This window comes from Penicillium concentricum (assembly GCF_028827145.1).
Source record: "Penicillium concentricum strain IBT 3081 chromosome Unknown utg000006l_segment0_segment0, whole genome shotgun sequence".
In the NCBI taxonomy this organism is placed as follows: domain Eukaryota; kingdom Fungi; phylum Ascomycota; class Eurotiomycetes; order Eurotiales; family Aspergillaceae; genus Penicillium; species Penicillium concentricum.
Genome location: NW_026622759.1, coordinates 3680250 through 3703538, shown reverse-complemented (window position 1 = coordinate 3703538; position 23289 = coordinate 3680250). Strand labels below are relative to the sequence as shown.

The window sequence follows — 23289 nt, the reverse complement described above, 5'->3', positions numbered from 1 at the left end:
CTTTTCATATCAGAGTTATAACTCACAACTGTCAACGGGGCCCCGGGGGCGTTTGAGGCTGACTCAGCCGCTTTGCACGAACCCCAGTGCAAGGTACTCCAGATTTCAAGATTTCAAGACCTCAAGACCTTTCAAACTACTTGGCTCCTTTATCTAAGTATTACAAGCGTTTGAATCCTACAGGATTCTTCATCATTTTGACTTACGCCTGTTTTCTGCTACGATTACTCTAAATTTGAGGTTACGGCCACTGACATCATATCACTATGGCTTCATCTTCCAAGACGAGCTCTTTGCTCTAGTAAGTCTGGCCGTGACATTTAAGCGGTCTAAAAAAGTTATTTCCAGACTAACAATATAATCAACTTCAGCTCTTGCATCGCCCACCGCACTACTATTCTAGCCGAACACTCCTCGCCGGGCAGTTCATCGACCGCCGCCTCGTCACTAGCCTCCATCATCCTCCCAAAGATCACACACGACAAGCCACAAAAGCTCACCTTCACCCATGAACGACTCTTTGTCCACTATATTGCCGACTCCCCAACCGGCAGCCAATCCGACGATGGCAACATTGCAGAGCCCAACTCACACGCTCCCCTGAGCTTCGTGGTAGTTGCGTCAGCAGAACAAGGCCGCCGCATCCCATTCGCCTACCTGCTAGAGATGAAGCGCAAGTTCTTGACTACCTACGAACCATCCACCACTGAGTTCGCCTCACTGCCCGCCTACGGCTGCGCTGCCTTCAACAACGAGCTGCGCTCTCTCCTACAGGCCTACAACACCGCCCCACCAGCCGATTCACTCGCGTCAGCCCGGCGAGAGATTGACAGCGTCCGTGATATAATGACTGAGAATATCGAGCGGGTCCTGGAGCGCGGCGAGCGCATCGATCTGCTGGTTGACAAGACGGATCGGCTTGGCGGGAGTGCGCATGATTTCCGGATCCGCAGCCGGGGACTGCGGAGGCGGATGTGGTGGAAGAATACCAAGTTGATGATTATGATGGTGGTCGTCGTTATATTCTTGCTATATCTGTTCATTGGTATGGGGTGTGGACTACCTGCATGGGGGAAGTGTGTTGGACACTAGCGCAGTTTCGTGGCTAGTCGAACATTTCAGCGAGCGTGTTTCTTTTCAAATATCCGGTTCCTGAGGTTGCTTTCTGGCTTTCTCATGAGACACGATGCGATGTTATCTGCTTTCCTACTTTGTCTGGGTTTGCGTCACTTTTATTCGTTGGATTATTTTTGTATATTAAAGCATCTGATTTGTATTCCCTTAAGCTATCGAAATTTGCATCCATTTTACATAAAACTTAAGTGATGGAGGTGAGTTGGTTGTCTATGTAGCCAGTGGTTTGATATGTCTCCACCACTCTTGTCAAGGCTTAGCTATTGTCAATGAAGAATTTCTTGTATATTGGCATAAGCTGACAATTTGTTCAATAAGCCATAAATGTCTCGTGAGTTGGTTGTCTAGTTGGATTTACTAGTTCTACTAAGCATGACGACAAATAGACATCGCATCTAGCCCTTGAGTTGCATGTATAAGCCAAGTACATAACAGAAATTTCTACCAGTCATCAAAGAGAACCATGATCTTACTCCAGTGCACATATGGTTAGACAGTAGAGCTGCTAGCAGTGTAGGCGCATTTGGACTTTTGTTGATTTTCAAGGTTCATTCATAGCCATTGGAGTCTGCCGCTCTGGACGATACGTACAGCCAACCAAAGCAAAGAGACATACGGAGTGCTGATATTGAAAACAAGTGTTAGGAAAGTTGAGAGGAAATATTGACGAAAGTAAAGTAAATGAATTGACAGGAATATCCATTAATCCCCCACACCGAATCTATAGAGCCAATTTTACAGTCTACAGCTTATACCTATACTCTAACTAGGAGTAAGATATGTCCCTCACCATCAAACCCACTGCGTCCTTGCCCGAAAGCATCAGAGTGAGTCTGCAGGTAAGACAGAAACTACCAGCTTCCCAGTAGCCCTGTAAATTGTCTACGCCAAGTGTTTACCTCTTCAACCATAGATTCCGTCCTAAAAGGCGCGGGATTGACGAGGAGATATATCAGGCGACACTTCTGGTTTCCAATAGGGAGGAATTGGAGACGGAAGCGAATAGAGAAATGTCGCTACAAAACTGAGCAAGCGAAGGGGAAAAAAAGCTAGGCCGGACGAGCTGCAAACTGGACACCGACCGAAATGGCCTGAAGATTGAGCTGTAGCATTCGACGGACGTTCCTATGTGCGCGGGAGACGTAAAGAAGAAGAGCGTCGGCTGCGCAAAGTGCTTTGCCCTGCGAGCACCGACTCCAGAGTAGAAGAAAAAGGAAATTTTGTTCATTTTTCATTCATCGCAATGCACCTGGTTTCAGAAACTTTACCCTGATCATAGCAGGCTGGAAACTCCGTTTCTCAGAGTCCCTTCAATTGAACCCGCGCCGTCAACCGCCATTGCAACATGAACCTATACCCCACACGTAAGAAATCCCTTAAGTCGACTTGCTCTTAGCAGCCTCACGACCCTTGGCGATGCGCTCGATGATCTGCTCACGGTCCTTGTCGAGGTGCAGCTTGGTGATGACGACCTTGGAAGGGTGGAGGGGAATGGGAACGCTCTGGCCGTTGCTCTTGTCGCGAACGATCTAAAACCGCAGTAAGTATCGACCGCATCAATTATCATGTAATTTCGAATCGTACCTTCTCGACGAAGATGGAGAACTTGAGACGGTAGACGTTGGTGATCTTGCCCTCACGGCCCTTCTGGGAACCTCTGGCAACAACTGTATACAAGTCAGTTTCAATTTCTGGAGGTTGGTCCCAGACTGCATCAAGAATAAAACTCACCGACTTCGTCGTCCTTGCGGATGGGGATGGAGCGGATCTGTCACGGAATGCTGGTTAGAATCGTCGTGTATTGTGTCATGCTGGTGCCTGTATCTTCCGTAGTTTCCCATCGCGAAAACTCTACTCGAACAGACCCAGATTCGATATGGAGGTTGATGTGGTACATACTCCGTACTTCTCCTTGAGTTCCTTGGAGACGGGGGCGCTGAGGATGACACGGCGCTCGCTGGAGGGGGCCTGGAAGTGTGCCTTGCGAGACTTGCTCCGCGAAGAGGCGATACCTGGAGACACCATCAGTATTGAAAGTTGAAGATTGGCGAAAATTCGTATCGATAGGGGTTTCGGGCAGTGGTAAATCAATTCGGCGCAAGGCGATATGCGAGAGAGTACGCACCGTGGGTTCGGACAGCCATCTTAAAGGTCGTGGGGTGTGAAGTGAACGGGTGTCGTTGGCGTTGGTCGAAGAGAGGATCTTTTCTGGTGTAGCCGAATATTCCAAGTTGGAGCCGGATTGTGTGCTTACTAATTTCCCGCTAAGCCGTCTCAGGGCTTGCAACTTGACACCTGACCCATAAGGCAGGAACAACCTTTGATTTCATTGGTTGATCGCGGGATCCACCTCCGACGCGCTTCGCTATGCGCCTCGACAACATCTACGCCAGGCCAGCTTTTTGGCCGCGCTTTTTTTTTAGGACTGTGAGAAGTTCTCTCTGGTTCTTCAATTCTGGTCTCACTTTGCGGCTGAGAATCTACTTGGGCTTATTTGGAATACCCGGATTTTCCCTGTTCGGCCGCGATTCAACCCCCTCTATGCGCAACGGATTGCGATCCAGTCTTTTCTTCGCTCGGTCCTACAACATCCCCAGCGATGAGATTCTAGCTGCCAGATAGCTTCAGCATGATTTGAAATGTCTAACGGAGGCATGGATGGATTCGATTGGCTACAGAGTTTTCTTCCAGCCGATAGTCAACCCGACCACGACTCCATTGCCAACATTGAGGCCTACCAAGCACATCTAGCATTTCACGATTCGGAGGAGGTGGCTAAAGCGGCCGTTATGCACCAGCAGGCACAGAGGTCATATTCATTTATGAGGTCAACCAATCCTGGGACGAATCATGCCTTGAATCCTTCTCAGGTGTACTCACAAGCTTCGGGTGGACAGTATAGAGGAAACCAAGACCAGGAAAGCAGCAATGTTCAATCTAACAATTCTGCTTCCGGGCCCTCTGTATACCCAACACATCGCTCTCACAATATAAGTCAGCGGCCAAATCCTACCAGTCCATCTCAACATCAGTTGACTTCTCGGGTGCATCAGGATGCATATCGCCATGGTCAAACTCATATGGATCCCGCTGACCCCTCACAGAGGCCTTGTAAGTCCATCTCAAACTCATTAGAGGCCGATAAAAGCCCTCATAGGGCACATGAAATTACCAGGCCGACAGCCCCTCCACAGAGAACGAACCAAAACATGGCACGACCTCTGCCTGCATCACAAAACCCGTATCAAGGCTACTCGGCAACTCCAAATCAGCATTCCCAGATGTTAGATCAATCGCACATGGGACAGGGAATGACGGCACAAGGTCAAAGAAAATACACACCGGTGGCAAGACCCCAAGCATCACAGAGCCCATACCAAAGTCATTCCACGATCCCAACCCAGAATGTCCAAAGATCATCTCACTCGCATACACCGCCAAGCTCCCACTCAATGGACACTGAGCTTTATAACCCCTTGGTGTCGCCGAAGGGATTCGATACTTCTGCAGCACGCAGCACCCCTGACCCGCGCCAGTTGATCACACCAACCACAAGCACTCGAGAGGGTTCCAATCCACAAACACAGAATTCGGTTACCAATTCCACCAGATCAAACCCGATACCACCTAGGCCTTCATATCAAAACTATGCTCATGTGCAGTCAGCCGTGCCAACTGCACCTAATGGGGTCCAGAGCCCTGCAACATCCCAGGCTGTCTCAACCCGCAGTCCTTCTGTCTCTATTGTCTCCTCTGATCCTGCGTCTGCCCCTCCGGCGCCACCTGCGCAGATAACTACTGTTCCGCATCATTTGGACAAGGGCAGGACCCAGGAGAAAAGAGGAACTCAGGGTAAAGCACCGCCTACTTCATTATACCAGGCACCAAATCAGACAAGTCAGCAGCCTCCGATCTCCGAGCCAAATGAGCAGAGCACACCAGCGGCATCCTCATCATTTGCGTCATCCAATCCTCCTGCAGGCCCCCACCCGGGGCCTTCTTATAACTCTTCGTATACCTCGGGACCTCGCCGAGGTACCTTCTCTGAGTCGGCCATGGCACAACAGCATGCTGCAAGGAATCCACAGTCGCGGGGTTACCCACTGCCGGGACCATTGCAGCATCAGAAAAAGCGGTGGGTTCCGACCCAAGAGCATTTGAGTGGCTCTATGCCACCCGCAAAGATACGACGGTTGGATAATAGGACAACCCAAGACGGCACGTTAACGAGCGGCTCAGTGAAAGGGGCACAGATTTCTATGGAATATCCTCGGCCTCGAGGCCCTGGTAAAATTCTTAAGAATCGTGATGACCTGGTCCAGCCGATAAGACGGAGCGATGCACTGCCCAAGCACACTTATGATCCCGCCACTATCGCGCGGGATGTGTTGATTGCCGCGGGAAAACACCCGACGGAAAAGATTCTAAATCATCATCTTGAAGGATTACGTCGTAATTTTACCAAAATCCACTACCTTGCAGACCTGGCAACGTTTCGTTGGGACCTTGTGGATGTTAAGCAGCCTGAACCTCAAGTCGTCGATCGCATGCCTCCGGTCCCTACACCCCAAATACCACTTCGACCGCCTCCTCATCCTCAACCACCGCAGTCAGCTTGGCAATCACTTCCACGTGATCCAGATGCTGTGATACCAAACCACGTGACTGTAAGTGATTTCGCTCCGATGCCGTCGCGTGACACACCGCCCAATCGCCCAATCGCAATGCCAACAAGGATCGACGCGCGTGCCCCTCCGGGCGGTTTGAGTGCTTGGGGTACTTTACCTTTTAAACCGCCAACTTATAATCCCCCTCAGCCAATTTATTCTTCAAACTTGCCTTCTGGACTTCCTAGGGTCGACCCTGTGCCTGCATCCCCGCAGTCATCACACCAATCCGTCCCCTTCCCGGCTTCCCCACCGCCGCAACCCCAACAGCGACGATTGTCCACCGCGAAAAGTGCAGATCCGCCCAAACCTCCGCATACGGCAAAACAATCGACGCCTAAATCTACAGCAAAGCCTAAACCCCCAGCACAGACGGCCAGAAGCCAATCGGACTCTAGTCGCACCGTGAAATCCCCAGAGACAAGGCGCCTCCCCCAACCACAAGTCGTTATACCATATTCACCACACAAGATGCCCCAGAACCAGAAAAGAAGGCCAGGGCGACCCCACAAGACTGGAGCGAACCATATTGAAGTTGCCATTCACCGTGAACAGCCCGTGAATTATCAAATTTTCCCATGCAAATGGGAAGGGTGTGCTGCAGAACTCCATAACATTGACTCGGTGCGAGCTCATCTTATCAAAGTTCACATCCCGCACTCTCTTATTTGCAAATGGAAAGAATGCGGCAACAAGACGCCAATGGCTGCAGCAGATATGTTTATGCATGTGTCGAACGAGCACATCTCTAAAATGGCTTGGCGGCTTGGGGATGGGCCAACGGTGCCAATAATTGGTGAGAATCATGACTAGCTTGCGCTTGATGCTCCTCTTAGGGGCTGATCTACATACAAACCTCTAGATCTGAATAAAATGTCTAATCAGATGAATTTTTTAGCGGAAAACAAACCGAGCTACCCTTCCGTTCTGGGTGATCGCAGTGCTCGCAAAGGGACCATGGTTTTGCCAGTGGATGAACACCAGGTCAAGGCGTTCAGCAAGGCCCACGGGAAATCGACTGAGAAGACAAAGGCACAAGCGCTGCTCGAAGCGGGACGACACTGGAAGCAACAGGTCGGACCCGAGATGGATTGGAGTGACCGCCGTCTGTCGACACCAGCTCGTCAGAGCAGAATCCACTGCGGTGAAATGGCATTTGTTGGGGAGGATTGATGCGTCAGATCGACTTTTGTGATACCCTGGTTTTCCCTTTTTTTTTTTTTCTTGCTGGGATTCGGTTGCACGGAGACTGATTTACATGAGGATTGGCGTTGGATATCATAATATGCCATCTCGCTATGGCAGGCAGTGCCCACATTATTCACCCGGATGATACCTCAAAGAGGTCCGTCCTCCTTTTATCTATGAGATCTATACGGTGGATTTCCTAGGAACCGCACAATTTCAAATCAAAGAACATTGATGAATAAAGCCACATTGGCAATGACTGCCTTTTCCCTCCAACTGATTGGATTTGTAGTGTACAATTGGCTTGTGGCTGACCTGCTGGTAAAAATAAAATCAAATGCTGTAGGCACTGGTATCTTGGTTCGCTGTTGGATTCTTGTATTCCTTCTCTCCGAGTCGCAAATTGGACTTAATTCCCCTTCCCTAAAGCTGACACCCTGCCTGTGGACACCACTGGGACATTCTCCTTAATTTGGCTTGCTGATTCAGCAGACTCTGGTTCCTCCTCGCTGGAATTGACATCGAGGAAGTGGTATAGGACAATCATCATCATGGCGCAGGAGCCAAGGAAGATGGCAAGGCGGTAGAGGTCATCGTCGGAGATCATTGTGAAATGGAGAAACGAAGTGGTCACCGGTAAAAGCAAGAGACCAAGCGTTAAGTGTTGAGGGATGATATAGTCGGAGAAGACACGTCGGCCAGTAGTTCGAGTTGACGGTACACAGTTGTGTAATGATATGTCCCAGAAGTGGAATTTTGGAGGTTTAACTTAATAAAGAGGATCGAGAAGATTGAAATGATTGAAAGGTAGAGAGGTAGAAGGTAGGAAGGTCGAGTCGTAGAGAGGTAGAGAGGTAGAGAGGATATGAAGTTGATGAGTGAGCTAGGTATGTAATGTAAATGTGAAGTACGACGTTACAGTGTAATGTACTCCTTACATAGTAAACCATATGCATGGTGACCTCGTCACATTTGTAATATTGTTTTTGTGTCTCCTTTTCTTACTTCTCTCTCTCTCTCTCATCCTTTGACATTTGTTGATATATAATCTTCCCAGAGAGAGAAAGAGATCTTAGTTCAAGTGTTTTAGTGCGTAACGCGAATTACCATCCCGACAAACATCCCTCTTCCCCTCGATTCATCTTTTTCTCTTTATTCCCTATATGCGTCTTTCTTCACCATGACCGAATTCCAGACTACTACTGGGTCTAAACCAGGTCCCGCATTACTGGCCTGTCTTCAGTGTCGGCACAAACATCTCAAATGCGATGGCAGGACTCCCGTCTGCAGCCGTTGTGAACAAGCCCGATCCCCTTGCGAATATACTAAGTCCAGGAGAGGTTACAAGGGCCCCTCGAAAAAGCGCCGCGCCAACTCGCCAGATTACTTGCCTATGGATCCCAACACGGTAGGCTTGCTTGATGTCCCCGTGGATTGGACCTTACAGGCTGGCTTCACTTATGCGCCAACCGTACCCTTGCCCTCATCCGCCTCGACTAGTCCCGGACTACACGGTCTTTCGACACCAATTGTTCCATCCGCTCGCCAAATCAGCGGACCCTTGACCCCGGAGTCATCCTCTGCTGTTGGCGGGGATGGCTACCTGCTCGATATCTACTATAATTATTTCCACGCCGCCCATCCAATCCTGCCACCCCACCGGCTCCTAAATCGCTACATCTTCCCCGCATACCTGGAGCAGGTGATGAAGTTCATTGGTGCTCACTTCACCCCGGCCGCCTCGAGCGACACGTACCGGCCGACGGTGGTCGCAATGGTCCAAGAACAACATTTGTCGGTGGAAAAGGTGCAGGCGCTGCTTCTGCTGGCCATTGTACTTCACTCAGATAATGAGCGCGGAGAGGCCGGTGTTTGTTTGGCCGCTGCAGTCGATTCGGCCTTCGAGCTCGGCATGCATCAAGGGACGTTTGCGATTCTTGCGAGCAACGGGGATCCAATCCGCGCAGAGACTCTGCGGCGCACCTGGTGGGAGCTCTTCGTAATTGAGGGTCTCATGACTGCCCTCGGTGTGCAGCGCGAGTACCGAACCAACCAAGTACCGCTCGAGGTCTCACTTCCATGCGAGGAGCGGATTTATCATGACGCCCTCCCACCACCACCGCCCCCGACCATTGCGCAATTTGACGGGCGTGTGTTTGCGGATGAAGAGCGTGACTTTTCCTCCTACTGCTATCGCATTGAAGCCATACGGATTCTCGGTCGTGTGGTGGCGATGCAGGATATGACCGAAGGTCAACAGGACCAAGTGGAAGCTCTTGATGCGCGGATTGGTAGTTGGGGCCATCACTTGCCAGAGTCCAAGGAAGAGCTCTTGCGACCCGACGGGAGCGTGGATGAGATCATGTTCCAGGCGACCATGATGTTGAACGGCGCAGCCATCTACCTCAACTTCCCGCGGTCTGATCTTCTTTCGTCTCCTGCCGTTGCCGCGGAAGTCATCTGTGGCCACCATGGCCCGATCAGTGTGCCTGCATTCTCCCACAACGAGCATGCCATGAAGGCCGCCAAGGCCGCCCGAGAGCTATCCCGCCTTGCTGCCTTCCGTCTGCCCGTTATCAAGCACACCCCATTCTTCATCTGTGCGCTCACTCTGAGCTCCATTGTCCAACTGGCCACCTGTTCGGTCAAAGCCGGTCAAATGCCCGACCCTAGCCGGGACCGTCTCGCCTTAACGATCGGTGTCTTCAAGTCATTGGCTCGTACTTGGGCCATTTCCCAGTCGATCATGCGGCAGATCAAAGCCGTTGCACGGGATGTGATGGACCTGGGACTGCGTCCCACAATGGACTCGCTAGATCTGACGACGGTTTTAGATAACAGTCAGTTCTGGGTGGATCAGAGCCCCAGCTGAGAAAAGGAGATATGACTTACCTTTCCCGACCTTTCTAACGTTTCACGTCGTCTATATTCGCGAATTCTCCACAATCGTTGAACCAAGTCAAGAGCGTGCCCATCAGCCTTCAAAGCGCTGTATTCACCTCTACCAAAGCCACCGAATCCCCCTTGTAGGGCTCTAGCCCCCTTTGGGGGCTTACAGACCCAAGTACCCAAGTCCGAAGTATAAGAGTATAAAGCTGTATCCGGGTCCGGAGGGAGATTGTACGGTTTTCGGCTTTGTATATACCAGGCTTGATTTGCACCTGTATAACTCGTAAAGGTCCCATATTGAGACCATTAGGCTTTATCTTTATGAAGATGCAATATTCACTATGTTGTCACCATTTAGTGAACTCGTGTTCATAATTATCTTATGAGGTTTAGGCTGTTCTAGGTGGGATTGGCAACATGTAAGCCTTATTTAACCCGAGTAAGGCTCCAATTTCCTCTTCATAGTCTTCTTACCTCTCCTTTGATCATGGATCCTTATAACACCAAGGAAGCTGTCCTCCAGCTCGGTCTTATCAACCCAGAGATGGACGAGGTACAAGTAGAACTTGCCTTGAAGCCTTACACTCATTAACAAATTCGCAGATATTCAAGAACAACCCCCCTCTCGACCTGTCTTCCTTGCCACCAGAGGTTCTGTCTCAAGGCTCAGCAGTGAATGAAAAGGCCACATCTGATATGTACTCGAGACACGGAACTCAGGAGATATTGATGAGCATTCCTATGCGAGACGGTCATGAAAGCGAGATTCGCGTGATTCAACCCAACGCACAGCCTAATACCCCGCTCATAATTCTGATATACGGTGGAGGATTCTTCTCTGGCACGAATATCCAACTACTTCCCTGGGCAACAGCAACGGCTGCACTTTATGGGACAACAGTGGTTCTCCCTTCTTACAGATTGGCACCACAGCACAAATTTCCCATTTCCCATAACGATATTTGGGATAGTGTAAAATGGATTGCTGCCAATGCCTCTTCGCTAGGCGCTGACCTCTCCAAGGGCTTCGTCATTGGTGGGAGCTCAGCTGGAGGAAACCTGGCAATCGTCACTGCACATCGCGCCATGAGAGAGAATCTCTCTCCGTCGTTGACAGGTGTAGTGGCTATTGTCCCGCCCTGTCTGGATGAGCAGATTGTGCCAGAGAAATACAAGCACTTATGGGTGTCACGCGAGCAAAACGCCAACTCACCATTCTGCAGTGCGAAGGATATCGCACTCTGGACAAGCTGATGGGAGCCAGACTTCCAGTCTGTTGATTTTTCGCCGCTGAATTCGGACATATCACTTGCTGGGATGCCACCAACTTATGTGCAAGTCGATGGGATGGATACGCTACGTGATGATGGATTGATCTACGAGAAAGTCCTTCGCGACCATGGTGTTGCTACTCGCCTTGATGTTTATCCCGGTATGCCGCATGCTCATTGGATGTGGCCTGAGCACTCGCTATCTACCAAGTCGCACATCGATACTCTATCTGGTATTGGGTGGTTGCTTGGCCAGGAGCTTGAGAGAGACGAGGTTGAGCGCCTCTGGAATACGGCACATCAGATGAACAACGACAGCATTACTCATTGAAATATGGAATATATAGGAAACACCCAACGCCAGAAATCACATTCTCCTTATTCATAAATCCACCCAAAACCGAGAAACTACCCAGACTATTTGTACTCGCGGAGATACTTCAGTCGTTTAATAGCCAGAGAAAAATCCTCATCGGTAGTGACCGTGGTTGCACGCCTGCCACCAGGAATGGAAGCCATCAATTCCTTGGCCTGCTTCAGCTCTGAATTCAGGACTTCTTTGAGATTGAAGTGCTCATGTTCAATCGTACGCGATTGCAGTGTACCTAAATGAGAGGCTTGGTTAGCAACGCTGACTACAAGGTAAAACGCATAGTCTTACGATCGACTTTGGAAAGGTGCTTATTGGCCTGGACGATTGCACCCCAGAGAGCGCAGACTTCTGCCACCTTTCCAAACGTATCGTTGCGGATCCAACCTAAAAGACCGTTGAGGAGGTCGGCCTCTTGTTCATTTGTTAGTCTCGAGATATGCTAGAGGAAATGTAATAGAGAGACTACCTTTGGACTCCCTAGATAGCCTATAGAGATTCGGTATCTCCGCTGCCATGCGCTCATAATTCATTTTGGCGAGTCAAGTGAAAGACAATATAGAAAGACGGTGTTATATGTTATCAAAGGAAATGGGTGAGATTATATAGACCGAAGGAGCATCATAAAATGCCACAACCTTTGGCTTTCAAATCAAGATAGAGTGACCGATGGAATATATCCAGAGGAAAGTCTTTGAACAAAGCCAAGTCGATGTATACATCTATTTCAAGAACAAAGAATTTGGCCACACGTTTTGCATCTCCTCTAATTTCGACTTTCACTCGAGTTATTTGACTTTTTATGGCCTTGGAAATATGTGACAAAGAAAATTCTTTCCGGTCAGAATGGCTGAGATAGACCGAGGAAGAACAAAGAGAATGCTGACTCGGCCCTTCGAAGTTGATCACCGTAGAAAAAGAGAGAGGGATTCCCTCTTCAATACTCATTCGATCTCTTCTGAATCAGTATCCTGGTTTAACTTCAAATGGCCTCTCAAGATATCCCTCCCCGGATTTCGTGAATCGCATGGAAAAAGTTCCAGCACCATATCTGAGTGAACAATATAGCTATACCAAAGATGGTAGGTGAAACAGAATCCCACTTCAAGACAAAAAGTTGACAGATATTGGCAGGACTGTCTTGTGCAATGATTTCCTGGATGTTAGACCTAAATCTCAGAGCAGCAATCAAGAAGCGCGAGTTCCAACGCACGTATCAGAGACTGTGCCTTTACATCAAGCATATGGAGCGTACGTTTGTTAGAATCTTGAACAAGCCAGAGAAGTAAGACTGATATGCAGCAGGCCTCATGGACCAAGCCAATATCAGCTATGACGCCTATACCGGCACGGAAGACGGTCGAAGAATGAAAATAGCCAGAGAGAGCTTCAAGCCTCAGTTGAAGGCCAGGTTTATGCCTACAGCACCATATCCAGTCACAGCTCCTATCAGCACCGATGGAGAGCTCTGCAGAAGCGTCTCGGATGCGCAAACGTTTGAGTACAAGCTTCACCAGTTGGAGGTCATTCGGCATATGGAGAGGGTTGATGGACCGGCATTGGCTGATTTCGAGTCGAGCACCAGACAGCCTAGACCCGAGACAGGCTAACTGGATGTTTGAGTACACCTTTGTTTGAATAGTTGAGATGATTTGGTCAATGCTTCCCTTCGCGGTACCTTTTTTTGTGGATATATGGGTTTGTCGTTTAACTGCAAGACTGGTTGTTCTGCTTTTGGAATTTCCATGGGTTTAGTCTCTTTGCGAAAATGAAAGAAATGAGAAAAATCACAGCTGCAAGTAAATTAGCATTTGTAACAAGGACGATCAACTTGTTCCTAATATCGGGATTTACAGTGGGAATCAAGCTAGAGCCATGTTAGTCACTTCGGGGCCGTGAAGGGCTCATGATGCACAAGAATGATAATAATGAAGAAGATTTTGATTTCATTCAAACAAGTCTAACAGTGCTGCCGCCCAAGTGTAAAATCCAGGGGTATCTCAAATGCTGGGTTGGTGTATGAGACGAGCAACAAGAACATCGGCTATGTCAACATGTGCTTTCGCAAAACAAAGTAATGAGGGAAATAGCGCCAGGCAATGAAAAAAAAAAAAAAAAATAGAAAATAGAACAGAAAAAGCCAAAACTCCTTGCCTTATGCTCAGGTCGTATCGGCATTGCGTGAAAAATGTAGGGGGAAATGAATGAAAGACCATGACGAGAAATTCCATATCAAAGGTCTAGATGCCTGCACTGCTGCTCAATTCGCGCATTTCTTGCAGGGCAACAGCACGGCGTGCAACGACATCTTCGCGGCGGACTACATTGCGCAGTGCTTCACTGGCTTGAATCAGGCCGTCGATACTGATCGCATGATTGGTCATTTGGTGGTTGATGTATGTATAGAGTGCGGCCGGCGTCGAGCAGGTAGTCAACAACTGCTGCTCGTTGAGCTTGAGAAGTGCAAGAGCAACTTGGAACAGGAATGTGCTTCCGCCTCCGCTGCCAGAGGTATGGTTTTCGTCAACCTTGGTAGTCTTGTCATTGCTCTCTTTAGTACCAGAGGCATTTGACCCGGAGGCATTGACTGCGCTGGTCACATTGAGACATAGAACCACATCCCATACGCGATACAGTGCCTCCGCGGAGAGACAGTCTGTAAAGACAGAGAGGAACCATTGGAAGGTGAGTGCCTCTAGTTCAATCCCCAGTTCCTCTAAATGGGCCGAGAGTTTGGGGAGTAGCTCTGAGATGTACTGGCGCAAGACTACCTGATCGGCACGGGAGGCAAGCAAGCCATGGTCATAGTAGTGCTGGGGCAAGATAATCTCGATCATCGAAGTCAGAATCCAAAACGCATCCTCGGCAGTGGGCATGATGAGCAGCAAAGACCCTGCGATGAGGTTCATGCCCTGACAGTAGCCTACTTCTGGGTTACGGCGCGAGTAGGCAAGCAGAACCTCTTTCAGCTTGCCGACACCAGGTCCTTTGCGGAAGAAGACATTATCGGTAAGAGTGCGGCGTATATCCATGTCGATTTGTGCGACGACGGAAGGGTCGGGGTCCGACCCGCCAACACCATGCACGAGGTCATCATAGTAGCCAGGAATTCGCATTGCCGAAGCCCCGCTGCATTCCGACCATGTTTTGGCGCGAAGGGCAACTGGGATGCCGCCAAGGACGAGCATCCGGAATTCTCGCCACTTCGCTCGGCCAACCTTGCCTTTGTTACCCAGACCCGCGATGCCTACAACTTCGCCGTCGGCGAGTGAGACTTCTGGGGTGTCAACGGCAGCAAGGGATCGATCAGAAGTTGCTGCAGCGGCTGCCGCTTCGCCCTCCTTTCGGCGTTCAGCACGCACTTTGCGAAGGAACTCGTTCCATCTCACGGTTCGGTCGCGTTGCAGGGTATCATGGAGATCGGTCAACTGTTCCAATAACAGTTTTACGGGTTCCATCTCTGCGACAGTGAATCTGGCAGCTGTGTCTTTGAGCTGATCCGATGACAAGCCAGCGAATTCAGGGCTGTCGGCCGTGATAGCCGAGGTAGACGCCGATGGTTGAGCGCTGGCGCCAACGGCCAACGCTCCGTCTTTGTCATATGAAACAGACGAGCTATGAGAGCGATTTTCTCCTGCGGTGGTCAAAGAGATAATCGGGCCTGCGGAGGGCGTGTGGGACAATAGCTCCGTGGGACGGGATGGGATCCTTAGATAGTCCTGCCAGCGACGGATAGCAACAGCCCCACTGTCAAGATCATCTGGTGAACCAGGCAGAGAACGCGAGCCGTCGGAAGGCCCTTGCCGAAGTTTTGTGATTTCGGGGTCATCCTCATGATCTGACGCATCGGTTCGAAGAGTACCAAGAGTTTCGGTCATACTCAAACGGTGGATGCTGCTCTTGGTAACATTGGCTTCTCTCTGGCGCTTCTTTCTATGTTGATCATAGATGAAACCAAACCGGTCGGTGAGAAACTCACCCGCTTGTGAATTGTTATAAATAGGCGTGAGCGTCGGAGGCTTCAATTCCATGGGCAAAATGGCGTCCATCTCGACAGGTCCAAGACTTGTGGAGCCTCTATCGCCTCTATCCGTAGTCTCCGATGCGGCGCCCTGGGACACGCTACCGGCTGCAGTTCGTCGCGAGGCAGGAGGGTTCATTTTGCCCTGAACGCTCGATCCACTGGCAGATCGTCCAGTAGGAGGCATACTGGCATTGCTGTTGATTCTCTTTAGTGCGGCCACTGCCGACATTGAACCCTTAGAATGGCCAGACAGTGTAGAAGAAGCACTTTTGTCTCCGTCTGGCCTTTTGGGTTGGGGTCTATTCTGGGCAGACTCGGCATCACTTGCTTCTTTGGTCGACTGAGGATTGCCAGCAAATAACTTAACAGTCCAAGAGCCGAGGGATCTTGAAGATTTGCGAGAATGAATACTTGCATCGTCACCATTTGTGGACGTGCTAGCAATGCGCTTCGCCGGTCCGTTCTGTGCTGGCCCATCCGGGGGCTGGAATAGCTGCTCATCAATCGCTTTGCGTCGCATTGCAGGATTGCTGGGCACTCGGAGACGCTCCGCCTCTTCTTCTCCAAGTTCACCAACGTCACTCATAATGCTGCTAGCGCGACTAGTTTTCCGGCTTGTGTTGGTCGAGCCAAAAGGTACTCCTGCCAGCCCCGAATCGAGCTTTGACGCTTCCGGTTGTCAGTGGTTCCGCTGCCGCGGGGATCATTGTCTGACCGCTGGGCACGAATTGTAGCCTGGGCTTCTGCTGAGTCACCGTAAGGCCGAGAACCCACGGTGTCTTCCATAGCTTGAGACATCAATCCATTTAGGCCAGAATAGGTTTGACCAGCATGATCGCTGCTATGAGTGCTTTCTGCATCCGAAACACGATCGCCCGGCGGATTCTCTAACTGATATAGACGACGTTCAATGTCTTGGTTGGACACAGACACATCTCGTAACATTCTCTTCAGCTCTCGCTCCCTTGCATCAGCACGTTGGCGTAGGGCCGAGATCTCAGCATCCCGTTGAGCCAGATCGCGAGCGAACTGCCTCACCATTTTCACGGCTCCTGTTCCAGCAACCAGCCGCTCAATGTGCGCATCATCGGCCAAATGCAGGGCACCTGGGATATCATGTGTGGGGACCGAATCGGCAAAGAGGGCAGCTCGGCCTGATTTGTGCGACGGTCCAGTCGTCAAATTTGCTAGCGTAGCCTTCCGCCCCCGGCCAGTCCTGCCTCCATTCGGTTCCTCTCCATCTTCACCGGAGAACAATGTATTTGTCAGGCCACAGGCGAGGGTTGAAGATTTGTCTGGGGGTGAAAGCGAGGGGAACGAGGTCAAATCGGTTGTTGTGTGGGAGGAGCCCGAATGGCGTTTCTGCATTTTGGCTCGAGCAATTTTAGCATTTCGACTTCTGCTCGAGGCACTTGACGCCTGGGACGAAGAACGCCGCTGGGAGTGGACGTCGGAATCTGCCATGACTCAACAACCGGGCAATGGCGTGGACGGTGGAATCGTTGATTAATGGCTTCATGAAGGCTTTTCTGAGATTTTTCGGAGCTGGGTGAATTGGAAATGGCGTCCAGGCTAGCCAGACAAATAACCAACTAGTTTATGTAGCTTTCTGATACTTGGCTGGTCTTGTCGGGCGTGCTTGGCGATCCTTGCTGTAGCGATCTGTGGATGGAATGAAGGGAGATCGACCGTGATTTTCAGGGGCACGGATTTTTCAACCCTAGGTACCCTATTTTAGGACCAACAAAAGCATGAGAAAGCAAAGAGCACAGATTTGGAGTTATCCTGAAACCCACAAAGACAGCTCTGATACCCTACGGCACATGACGTGACCATGCAATTGTCATGTGACTCGATTGCTTACACTATCGCACGTGATTAGTCTGCCATACTGGTCCCTATGCTCTGTCGTAGTCATGGGAGCCTCGGCTCTCCGCATAACCGACATAGTGGGGAAAGCTGAGAGCTGTTATAACTACAAAGCTGCCTCAATTGAAGCTTTTCTTCTGGCGCTTTCAATTCGTTCTTTTATATTATCAACTCTATCAAGACTCAGAGCTTAACCAGTATGTCTGCTGTAGCCAAGCAACGTCTTCAGGCCCTGAGCAAACAGCTCGTTGAGGGCATTCCCTCCGAGGGCACGTTTGAAGATATCCCCAAGATCCGTCATGTTGCCTCTGATTCGGCAGGACCGTAAGTAATCTTGAAGCTTATAGCTGTATTTTGGTTTAGCGAGCTTCTAGCATTGCATTCGTTGCAAGCTTACACATATCTAATGACTGAATCTACAGCCGAGTCAAGGACAAGGTAGTAATCGTGACCGGTAAGTAGTAATACTCCCAACTTCATTTCAGAACCACCATGCCAATTAAATCACAGGTGCAAACTCTCCCAATGGCATCGGCCGGGCCAGCGCCCACCAATTCGCCAACAATGGCGCCAAAGCAGTCTACATCTGCGACTTCAGCGACACCCATCTGGCAACGCACAAGCGGGAGCTAGAGTCTCTCTACCCAAATGTAGATATCCACGTGCGGCCATTTGATGCAGCCGATGAAAAAGCCCTGAGTGGAGTCATCGACGAAGCAATCAGCAAATACGGCCGACTAGACGTCTTCTTCGCGAACGCAGGCGTGGTAGGTCAACCGAAGGTATTCACCGAGATCGACGGTGAGGGATTCCTAAACACAATGCGAGTAAATGCTCTCGGGTACGTACATCCTTCCCTAAAACAAGACAAGCTTAATTCTCCGAGACGGAAAACAATCTAACCAACCCGGAACAAACAGCGTCTTCTTAGCAGCCAAACACGCGGCCCCGGCAATGAAGATAACCTCGGCCTCAAAGCCATATCCAAGTGGCTCAATCATCGGCACAGCGTCTGTAGCAGGTCTCCGCTCCAACGCCGGTTCAACCGACTACTCCGCCTCAAAAGCAGCAGTCGTATCGATCGCACAGACGGTCTCGTACCAGCTCGCTGGGACGGGTATCCGCATAAATGCAATCTGCCCCGGTCTAATCGAAACGGGGATGACGCAGACTGTGTTTGATCGGGCGCGCGAGCGCGGCACGGAGCGCAAGGTCGGACAGTTGAACCCGTTGCAGCGGGGAGCTGTTGCTGATGAGGTTGCGCGTGTTGCACTGTTCCTTGGTAGCGATGAGAGTAGCTACGTTAATGGGCAGGCTTGGGCGGTTTGTGGTGGTTTGAGTGCTGGACATCCTTTTGTGCCTGGGAAGTTGGCTTGAAATGAGTCCTAGACATTGGGATGCATTTGAGTGATGTACATAGTCATGGTTAGCATATCAATCTGAGGATTGACTTGAGTGATTCCATAAGTCTTTCGAAGTTGCTTTGGCTACGATGGGTGTAATTGGCAATTTTACAAAAATTCAAATTCCCAGAATCAATTTTAGAAGACAGGGAATTATATAGACCCTGATAAATGAGATCAATCCAGATCAAGGGCTGTAGATAAATAGGAAATATCCGCAGACAGTGCGGATGGGTGCAAAGTGGAGGGCTCAAGAGGAGCGCAAAGCAAACAAAGCCGTTCCATCCCAGACGGCACGACATGTAAATAAACGATTTCCTCGGGGAACAGGGCAAAAATAAACAAAAAAGGAGAAAGGGGGGGGAAACAAGACCGGGATGGCAAACATGGCCATAAATTATTGGACAAGAAAACACGACACAGTGGTCGGGATATAATGAAGATCAAAAAAAAATAATCGACACGAGAAGCAATAAGAAATGACGAATACGCCAGACAACCAGAGCGAATGTGCGTATTCAGGATACTGCACAGATGAAGTAGAGAAAAATGCCTCGCCAGACAGAAGGAATGGACAGAGAAGAGAAGGGGGAAAAAACACAAACAGGATCGTCTCAGTCAAGCGTTGCGTCATCTAACCTGAAAAGCAGATGATCTAGATCACCCGTGCGGTAGAGGGCCGCATGAGATCCTCGCTATTTTGCTTGGACAGAGTGCCGCGCTCAGTCTGCTGGTCATCGACGTTCTCAGTCTCGTGAGCGTGCTCATCATCGTCCTCAACGATCCGGGTCGGGATATCGCCGGGGCCGTACTGCTGACTTGAACGCTCGGGGAAAGTCGAGCTGCTGACCATAGACATGGAAGTGCTAGAGCGGTTGTGGACCAGATCCGGGGTCGGGGGGATGCTGGAGTGGCGGTTGTCCGGGTGGAGAGAGCTGTGGTCTGCGTCGCTGATCTCGCTAGGAGCGCGGCTGGAGCGACCCTCGTAGTCGCAGCCGAGACGGTCGTTCTGGTGAAGCTTGGAAGAGATCGCGGACTCTTCATCGTCCTCGGCGTCCTGGGCCAGGTGCAGGCCTTCGACGGCCGCGGCGCACTGGTCGCTGATGCTGCGGATGATATCTGCAATGGCATCGGTCTTGTCGCGCAGGTAGCGGTCTGCGACATCTGTGATGCTGAGACGAGCAAGGGTCTTGTGATCCTTGCCGAGGTTCAGCAAATGCTGCTCCAACTCGGGCTTCATGTGATTTACCAGAGAATTGTCACCATTGACATCCTTAGCCGTCTTGACAGACTCCTTTGACCCAGCGACCGACACATCCTCCCTGAGCTCCTCGGGGGCGTCTTCGTAGCCCTGCTCGACCATTTCAGTAATCTCCGACCTGCTACCAATGGAGCGGACGATGTGCTCCATGTGGTGGCTCTGGCCGTTGATGAGGCTGCGCAGGTGCATGACAACGCGCTGGGCATCCTCACGCTCACGGGCGAGGGTCGCGTTAGTGTGCGAGAGGGCAGAGATCTCCTTCTGGTTACGCTTGCGCTCACGTTCGAGCTCTTCGGCAATCTCCTGCTGAAGGACCAGTGCCTCGAGAGCATCGTCACGCTGCTTCTCAGTGCCAGACAAGCGCAGAGTAAGACGAACCACATCGTCCTTCTGTTGGTCAATAAGACCGGTGAGGCGACGACTCTCGCGCTTGTGGTTTTCGATCTTGACCTTAAGCTCCGAGGTCTCCTTGGTGAGCTGTTCAGCAAAGGCCTGGAACTTGAGGAACTGTTGCTTCCAGGTCTCGAGCTCCTCGACCAAGAAGTTGTTGCGCTTGGTGACCTTGCTGAGCTCGGTGTCCATTCTGCCCTTGAGGTTGATGAAGTCTTGCCAAGCTTCCATGGCATCCCGAGAGTACTGGTTGCGCTCACGGACAATCTCGTTGAGGTGACGCATGGACACCTTGGTCATGAGGGGCTTCTTGACGGAGCCACCGAAGATGGCCTTCATACCAGTGTTGCGGCCCTAATAGATCGAACGTTAGTTTCGCTTGTGGTTAGTGGCAAGTTGAAAGGCGGGTAAACGTACCAGCTTCTCACAGACATGGTCCATGACGCCCATGACGGCATCCTGGTTCCACCATTGGGGCTCTTCGATGCTCTCGACCTCTCCTCTCATGACGATGATCTGGCCAGCCGGGATGAGCTTACCGCCAGCGTAGGCGGTACGCAGGTGTGGGGGCACACCGGAAGGCGAGACATCACCATTTAGGGATTGGGTCATGCGGTTGATAAACTTGGTGCGCTGGCCCTGGTTCAGCACATTAGGCGGGCTGGAGGTGAGGACAAAGTTGCGATCGAGATCGACCACGAGGGCATCAGATGGGGCGTTGAACAGAGTACGGCACTCGGCAGTGATACCCAGAATGTAGGGACCGGGCTCCTGGACCAGCTCCTTGACGTGACGGGCGTGAACCACGGGCACGTACAGACCACTCCACTCGTAGACGCGAACGCAGTAGCGAATGGTTTCCGCAGCGACCGTCAGCATCGCCGGGTAGTGGCTGACGAAAATGATGCGGCGGGTAGGCGAGACCGCAGCCTCGATCACGCCGACGATGTTTGGGATCGACAGACAAGTGAACAATGGCCACATGGCAAAGTTCTGGAAGCCGGTGGGCGACGAGGGGAACTGATAGCACAGGGCATAATCCTTCATATCAATGCGAACCAAGTCATTTAGACGGGGGGCCGGGAAGCTGAGGATGCGGGAAACCTCCTCGGCGTGGAACAGGTTGGTGGCCTTGTTCCAGTGGATCCACATACCACGGAGGTAATCACCTAGCAGATCGTAGAGGGGGTAACGGGAGAGGAAGCTGAGGCAGTAAGGAATCCAGTAGGTCTCATCGGGGTTATCGTAGAAGTCGGGCTCTGTCTTCTTGCGTAGCTCGCGGATGGTCTCTGCGCGCTTCTCATCGGCACGGGACCAAACGCGCAGCGCGATACCGTACAAAGTGTGAGAAGAATCCTGTTGCAAGACGAAGGCGTGGTGTGCACAGTGAGGCTGGCTCTTGCCAGTGCAGATCTCCACGTCGTGAGGGAAACATGCTCGCATAGCCGAGTGTAAAGCTCGTGCAATCTCGTTATCTTGCTCTAGTCGAGGGCTGCTTCCCAGAATCTCGGGAAGCCAGAATTGACCGACGGCTCCCTTCATATGGCCAATCTTGCCCTGGGCGGGGGCCGGGGCCTTGACCCATTGTGAAGGTTCACGTCCGACACCACATACCATGTACGCATGAGTGAGTGTTTTTGGTGTCCGCTGAGCGGGCTTGATACTGAGTGTGGACGGGATAGGTTGAGTGATGCGCGAGTGCAACGACGACGTACGGCTAGGAACGACCAGCGAATTTTCCCCTTCGCCGCGTGTCGTAGGCCGATCCCGAGTAGATGGCCGAACAAAGGACCCATGATCTCGCAGAGAATGGACCATTGTTGCGGTAGATTTATATATGGAGAGTCAAGTTTGGGGAGTAAAGTTGGGCGAGTCCGGGTGAGATAGAAAGGTCGAAATGAGTGTCGGAGTATATAGAGAGAGTGTAAGAAGTCCGGGTGAAACTTCAATGATCAAAGACTCGAGATCACACCCGCCCATACAGAAAAACAGAACCCAAGAATTGAGGGTTTAGGGGGAGGACAAATAGGAGAAGATTCGAGGGAAGTAAACTAAGGCCAAACAGGAGTTCTCCCCACTTTAATTAGCTGTATTTTGTTTACCGGGTATCTTGTGTATTGTTTCATCTTTTGTCTTTTTTAAATGTTGTTTTTGGTCATTTTTAGTCTTTTTCTGTCTTTGGTCTTTTATCTTTTCTGCATATAATACGAGTATTTGATTTGAAATGATACATCCAACACCGTTGTACACCGTTGACGTTAAGTTTTACTATATTTCTCTCCCAATCTCCCAGTCCTCTCCCTCGGTAATCTGCAGTGCAACCCATATATGTAAGCTGTGTGCCTGCGGGCAGTTAGGAGCCTTTCAACTTCACATCAGAAAAATATCCCTACTATGCCGATCAAAGATCTCGAGCCATGGATATCCCGTTTGGTTACCCGTCTGAACAAGGTAAATGATTTACATGATTGGTGGGTTCCCCATAGGTTCGATCCTCCAACCTTGGTTCAAAATGCTGCCAATCTCACCCCTGAACCTTGGGTTTCAATGCTGAGTATAAGGGATGTTATGAAAGCAAATATTGTACAATAGCACGAGTATAAGTATATATATACTCTCATATCCCATTTTCAATTCCCTCAAACTTTACGGAGTAGACTCGTGTTAACCAAAGCGGGCAAGTTAAGCTAATCCTACCGAGCCACTCAGTCCGGTAGTTTCGGCGGAGATCTCATTTCCCCCCTTCACGACCTTGCAAGGTTCCGGCTCCATGTGGCAAGGATCTATCTACTAGTATTCCGTGTATGTATATACATTGTAACG

At 50.6% G+C, this 23289-nt stretch overlaps 11 protein-coding genes across 11 annotated transcripts; 6 read left to right on the top strand and 5 right to left on the bottom strand.

Annotated features, from left to right (window-relative positions):
• Window positions 1-266: 266 nt before the first annotated feature.
• Window positions 267-1092, top strand: N7517_011654 (synaptobrevin family protein; the record flags this gene model as incomplete). Its single annotated transcript, XM_056729377.1, has 2 exons — window positions 267-301; window positions 372-1092. The coding sequence occupies 2 exons, from the start codon at window positions 267-269 to the stop codon at window positions 1090-1092; spliced, it is 756 nt and encodes a 251-aa protein (XP_056575192.1).
• Window positions 1093-2510: 1418 nt separating this feature from the next.
• N7517_011653 (60S ribosomal protein uL24) lies at window positions 2511-3278 on the bottom strand (the record flags this gene model as incomplete). Its single annotated transcript, XM_056729376.1, has 5 exons — window positions 2511-2663; window positions 2719-2801; window positions 2866-2902; window positions 3034-3146; window positions 3260-3278. The coding sequence occupies 5 exons, from the start codon at window positions 3276-3278 to the stop codon at window positions 2511-2513; spliced, it is 405 nt and encodes a 134-aa protein (XP_056575191.1).
• A 495-nt stretch (window positions 3279-3773) lies between these two features.
• On the top strand, window positions 3774-6974 carry N7517_011652 (putative C2H2 finger domain protein; the record flags this gene model as incomplete). Its single annotated transcript, XM_056729375.1, has 2 exons — window positions 3774-6597; window positions 6700-6974. The coding sequence occupies 2 exons, from the start codon at window positions 3774-3776 to the stop codon at window positions 6972-6974; spliced, it is 3099 nt and encodes a 1032-aa protein (XP_056575190.1).
• A 424-nt stretch (window positions 6975-7398) lies between these two features.
• Window positions 7399-7596, bottom strand: N7517_011651 (dolichyl-diphosphooligosaccharide--protein glycosyltransferase subunit 4; the record flags this gene model as incomplete). The annotated part of the gene is made up of 1 exon (XM_056729374.1): window positions 7399-7596. One exon carries the CDS (start codon window positions 7594-7596, stop codon window positions 7399-7401), a length of 198 nt encoding a protein of 65 aa, XP_056575189.1.
• A 573-nt stretch (window positions 7597-8169) lies between these two features.
• Window positions 8170-9861, top strand: N7517_011650 (Zn(II)2Cys6 transcription factor; the record flags this gene model as incomplete). The annotated part of the gene is made up of 1 exon (XM_056729373.1): window positions 8170-9861. One exon carries the CDS (start codon window positions 8170-8172, stop codon window positions 9859-9861), a length of 1692 nt encoding a protein of 563 aa, XP_056575188.1.
• Window positions 9862-10365: 504 nt separating this feature from the next.
• N7517_011649 (alpha/beta hydrolase) lies at window positions 10366-11480 on the top strand (the record flags this gene model as incomplete). The annotated part of the gene is made up of 3 exons (XM_056729372.1): window positions 10366-10431; window positions 10482-11100; window positions 11143-11480. The coding sequence occupies 3 exons, from the start codon at window positions 10366-10368 to the stop codon at window positions 11478-11480; spliced, it is 1023 nt and encodes a 340-aa protein (XP_056575187.1).
• An 86-nt stretch (window positions 11481-11566) lies between these two features.
• On the bottom strand, window positions 11567-12052 carry N7517_011648 (uncharacterized protein; the record flags this gene model as incomplete). Its single annotated transcript, XM_056729371.1, has 3 exons — window positions 11567-11754; window positions 11811-11933; window positions 11989-12052. The coding sequence occupies 3 exons, from the start codon at window positions 12050-12052 to the stop codon at window positions 11567-11569; spliced, it is 375 nt and encodes a 124-aa protein (XP_056575186.1).
• Window positions 12053-12546: 494 nt separating this feature from the next.
• N7517_011647 (uncharacterized protein) lies at window positions 12547-13129 on the top strand (the record flags this gene model as incomplete). Its single annotated transcript, XM_056729370.1, has 3 exons — window positions 12547-12601; window positions 12687-12770; window positions 12825-13129. The coding sequence occupies 3 exons, from the start codon at window positions 12547-12549 to the stop codon at window positions 13127-13129; spliced, it is 444 nt and encodes a 147-aa protein (XP_056575185.1).
• Window positions 13130-13759: 630 nt separating this feature from the next.
• Window positions 13760-16911, bottom strand: N7517_011646 (TBC domain-containing protein; the record flags this gene model as incomplete). The annotated part of the gene is made up of 2 exons (XM_056729369.1): window positions 13760-16133; window positions 16184-16911. The coding sequence occupies 2 exons, from the start codon at window positions 16909-16911 to the stop codon at window positions 13760-13762; spliced, it is 3102 nt and encodes a 1033-aa protein (XP_056575184.1).
• Window positions 16912-17611: 700 nt separating this feature from the next.
• On the top strand, window positions 17612-18789 carry N7517_011645 (SDR family NAD(P)-dependent oxidoreductase; the record flags this gene model as incomplete). Its single annotated transcript, XM_056729368.1, has 4 exons — window positions 17612-17736; window positions 17835-17866; window positions 17923-18253; window positions 18333-18789. The coding sequence occupies 4 exons, from the start codon at window positions 17612-17614 to the stop codon at window positions 18787-18789; spliced, it is 945 nt and encodes a 314-aa protein (XP_056575183.1).
• Window positions 18790-19470: 681 nt separating this feature from the next.
• Window positions 19471-22284, bottom strand: N7517_011644 (DENN (AEX-3) domain protein; the record flags this gene model as incomplete). The annotated part of the gene is made up of 2 exons (XM_056729367.1): window positions 19471-20820; window positions 20884-22284. The coding sequence occupies 2 exons, from the start codon at window positions 22282-22284 to the stop codon at window positions 19471-19473; spliced, it is 2751 nt and encodes a 916-aa protein (XP_056575182.1).
• Window positions 22285-23289: the final 1005 nt, after the last annotated feature.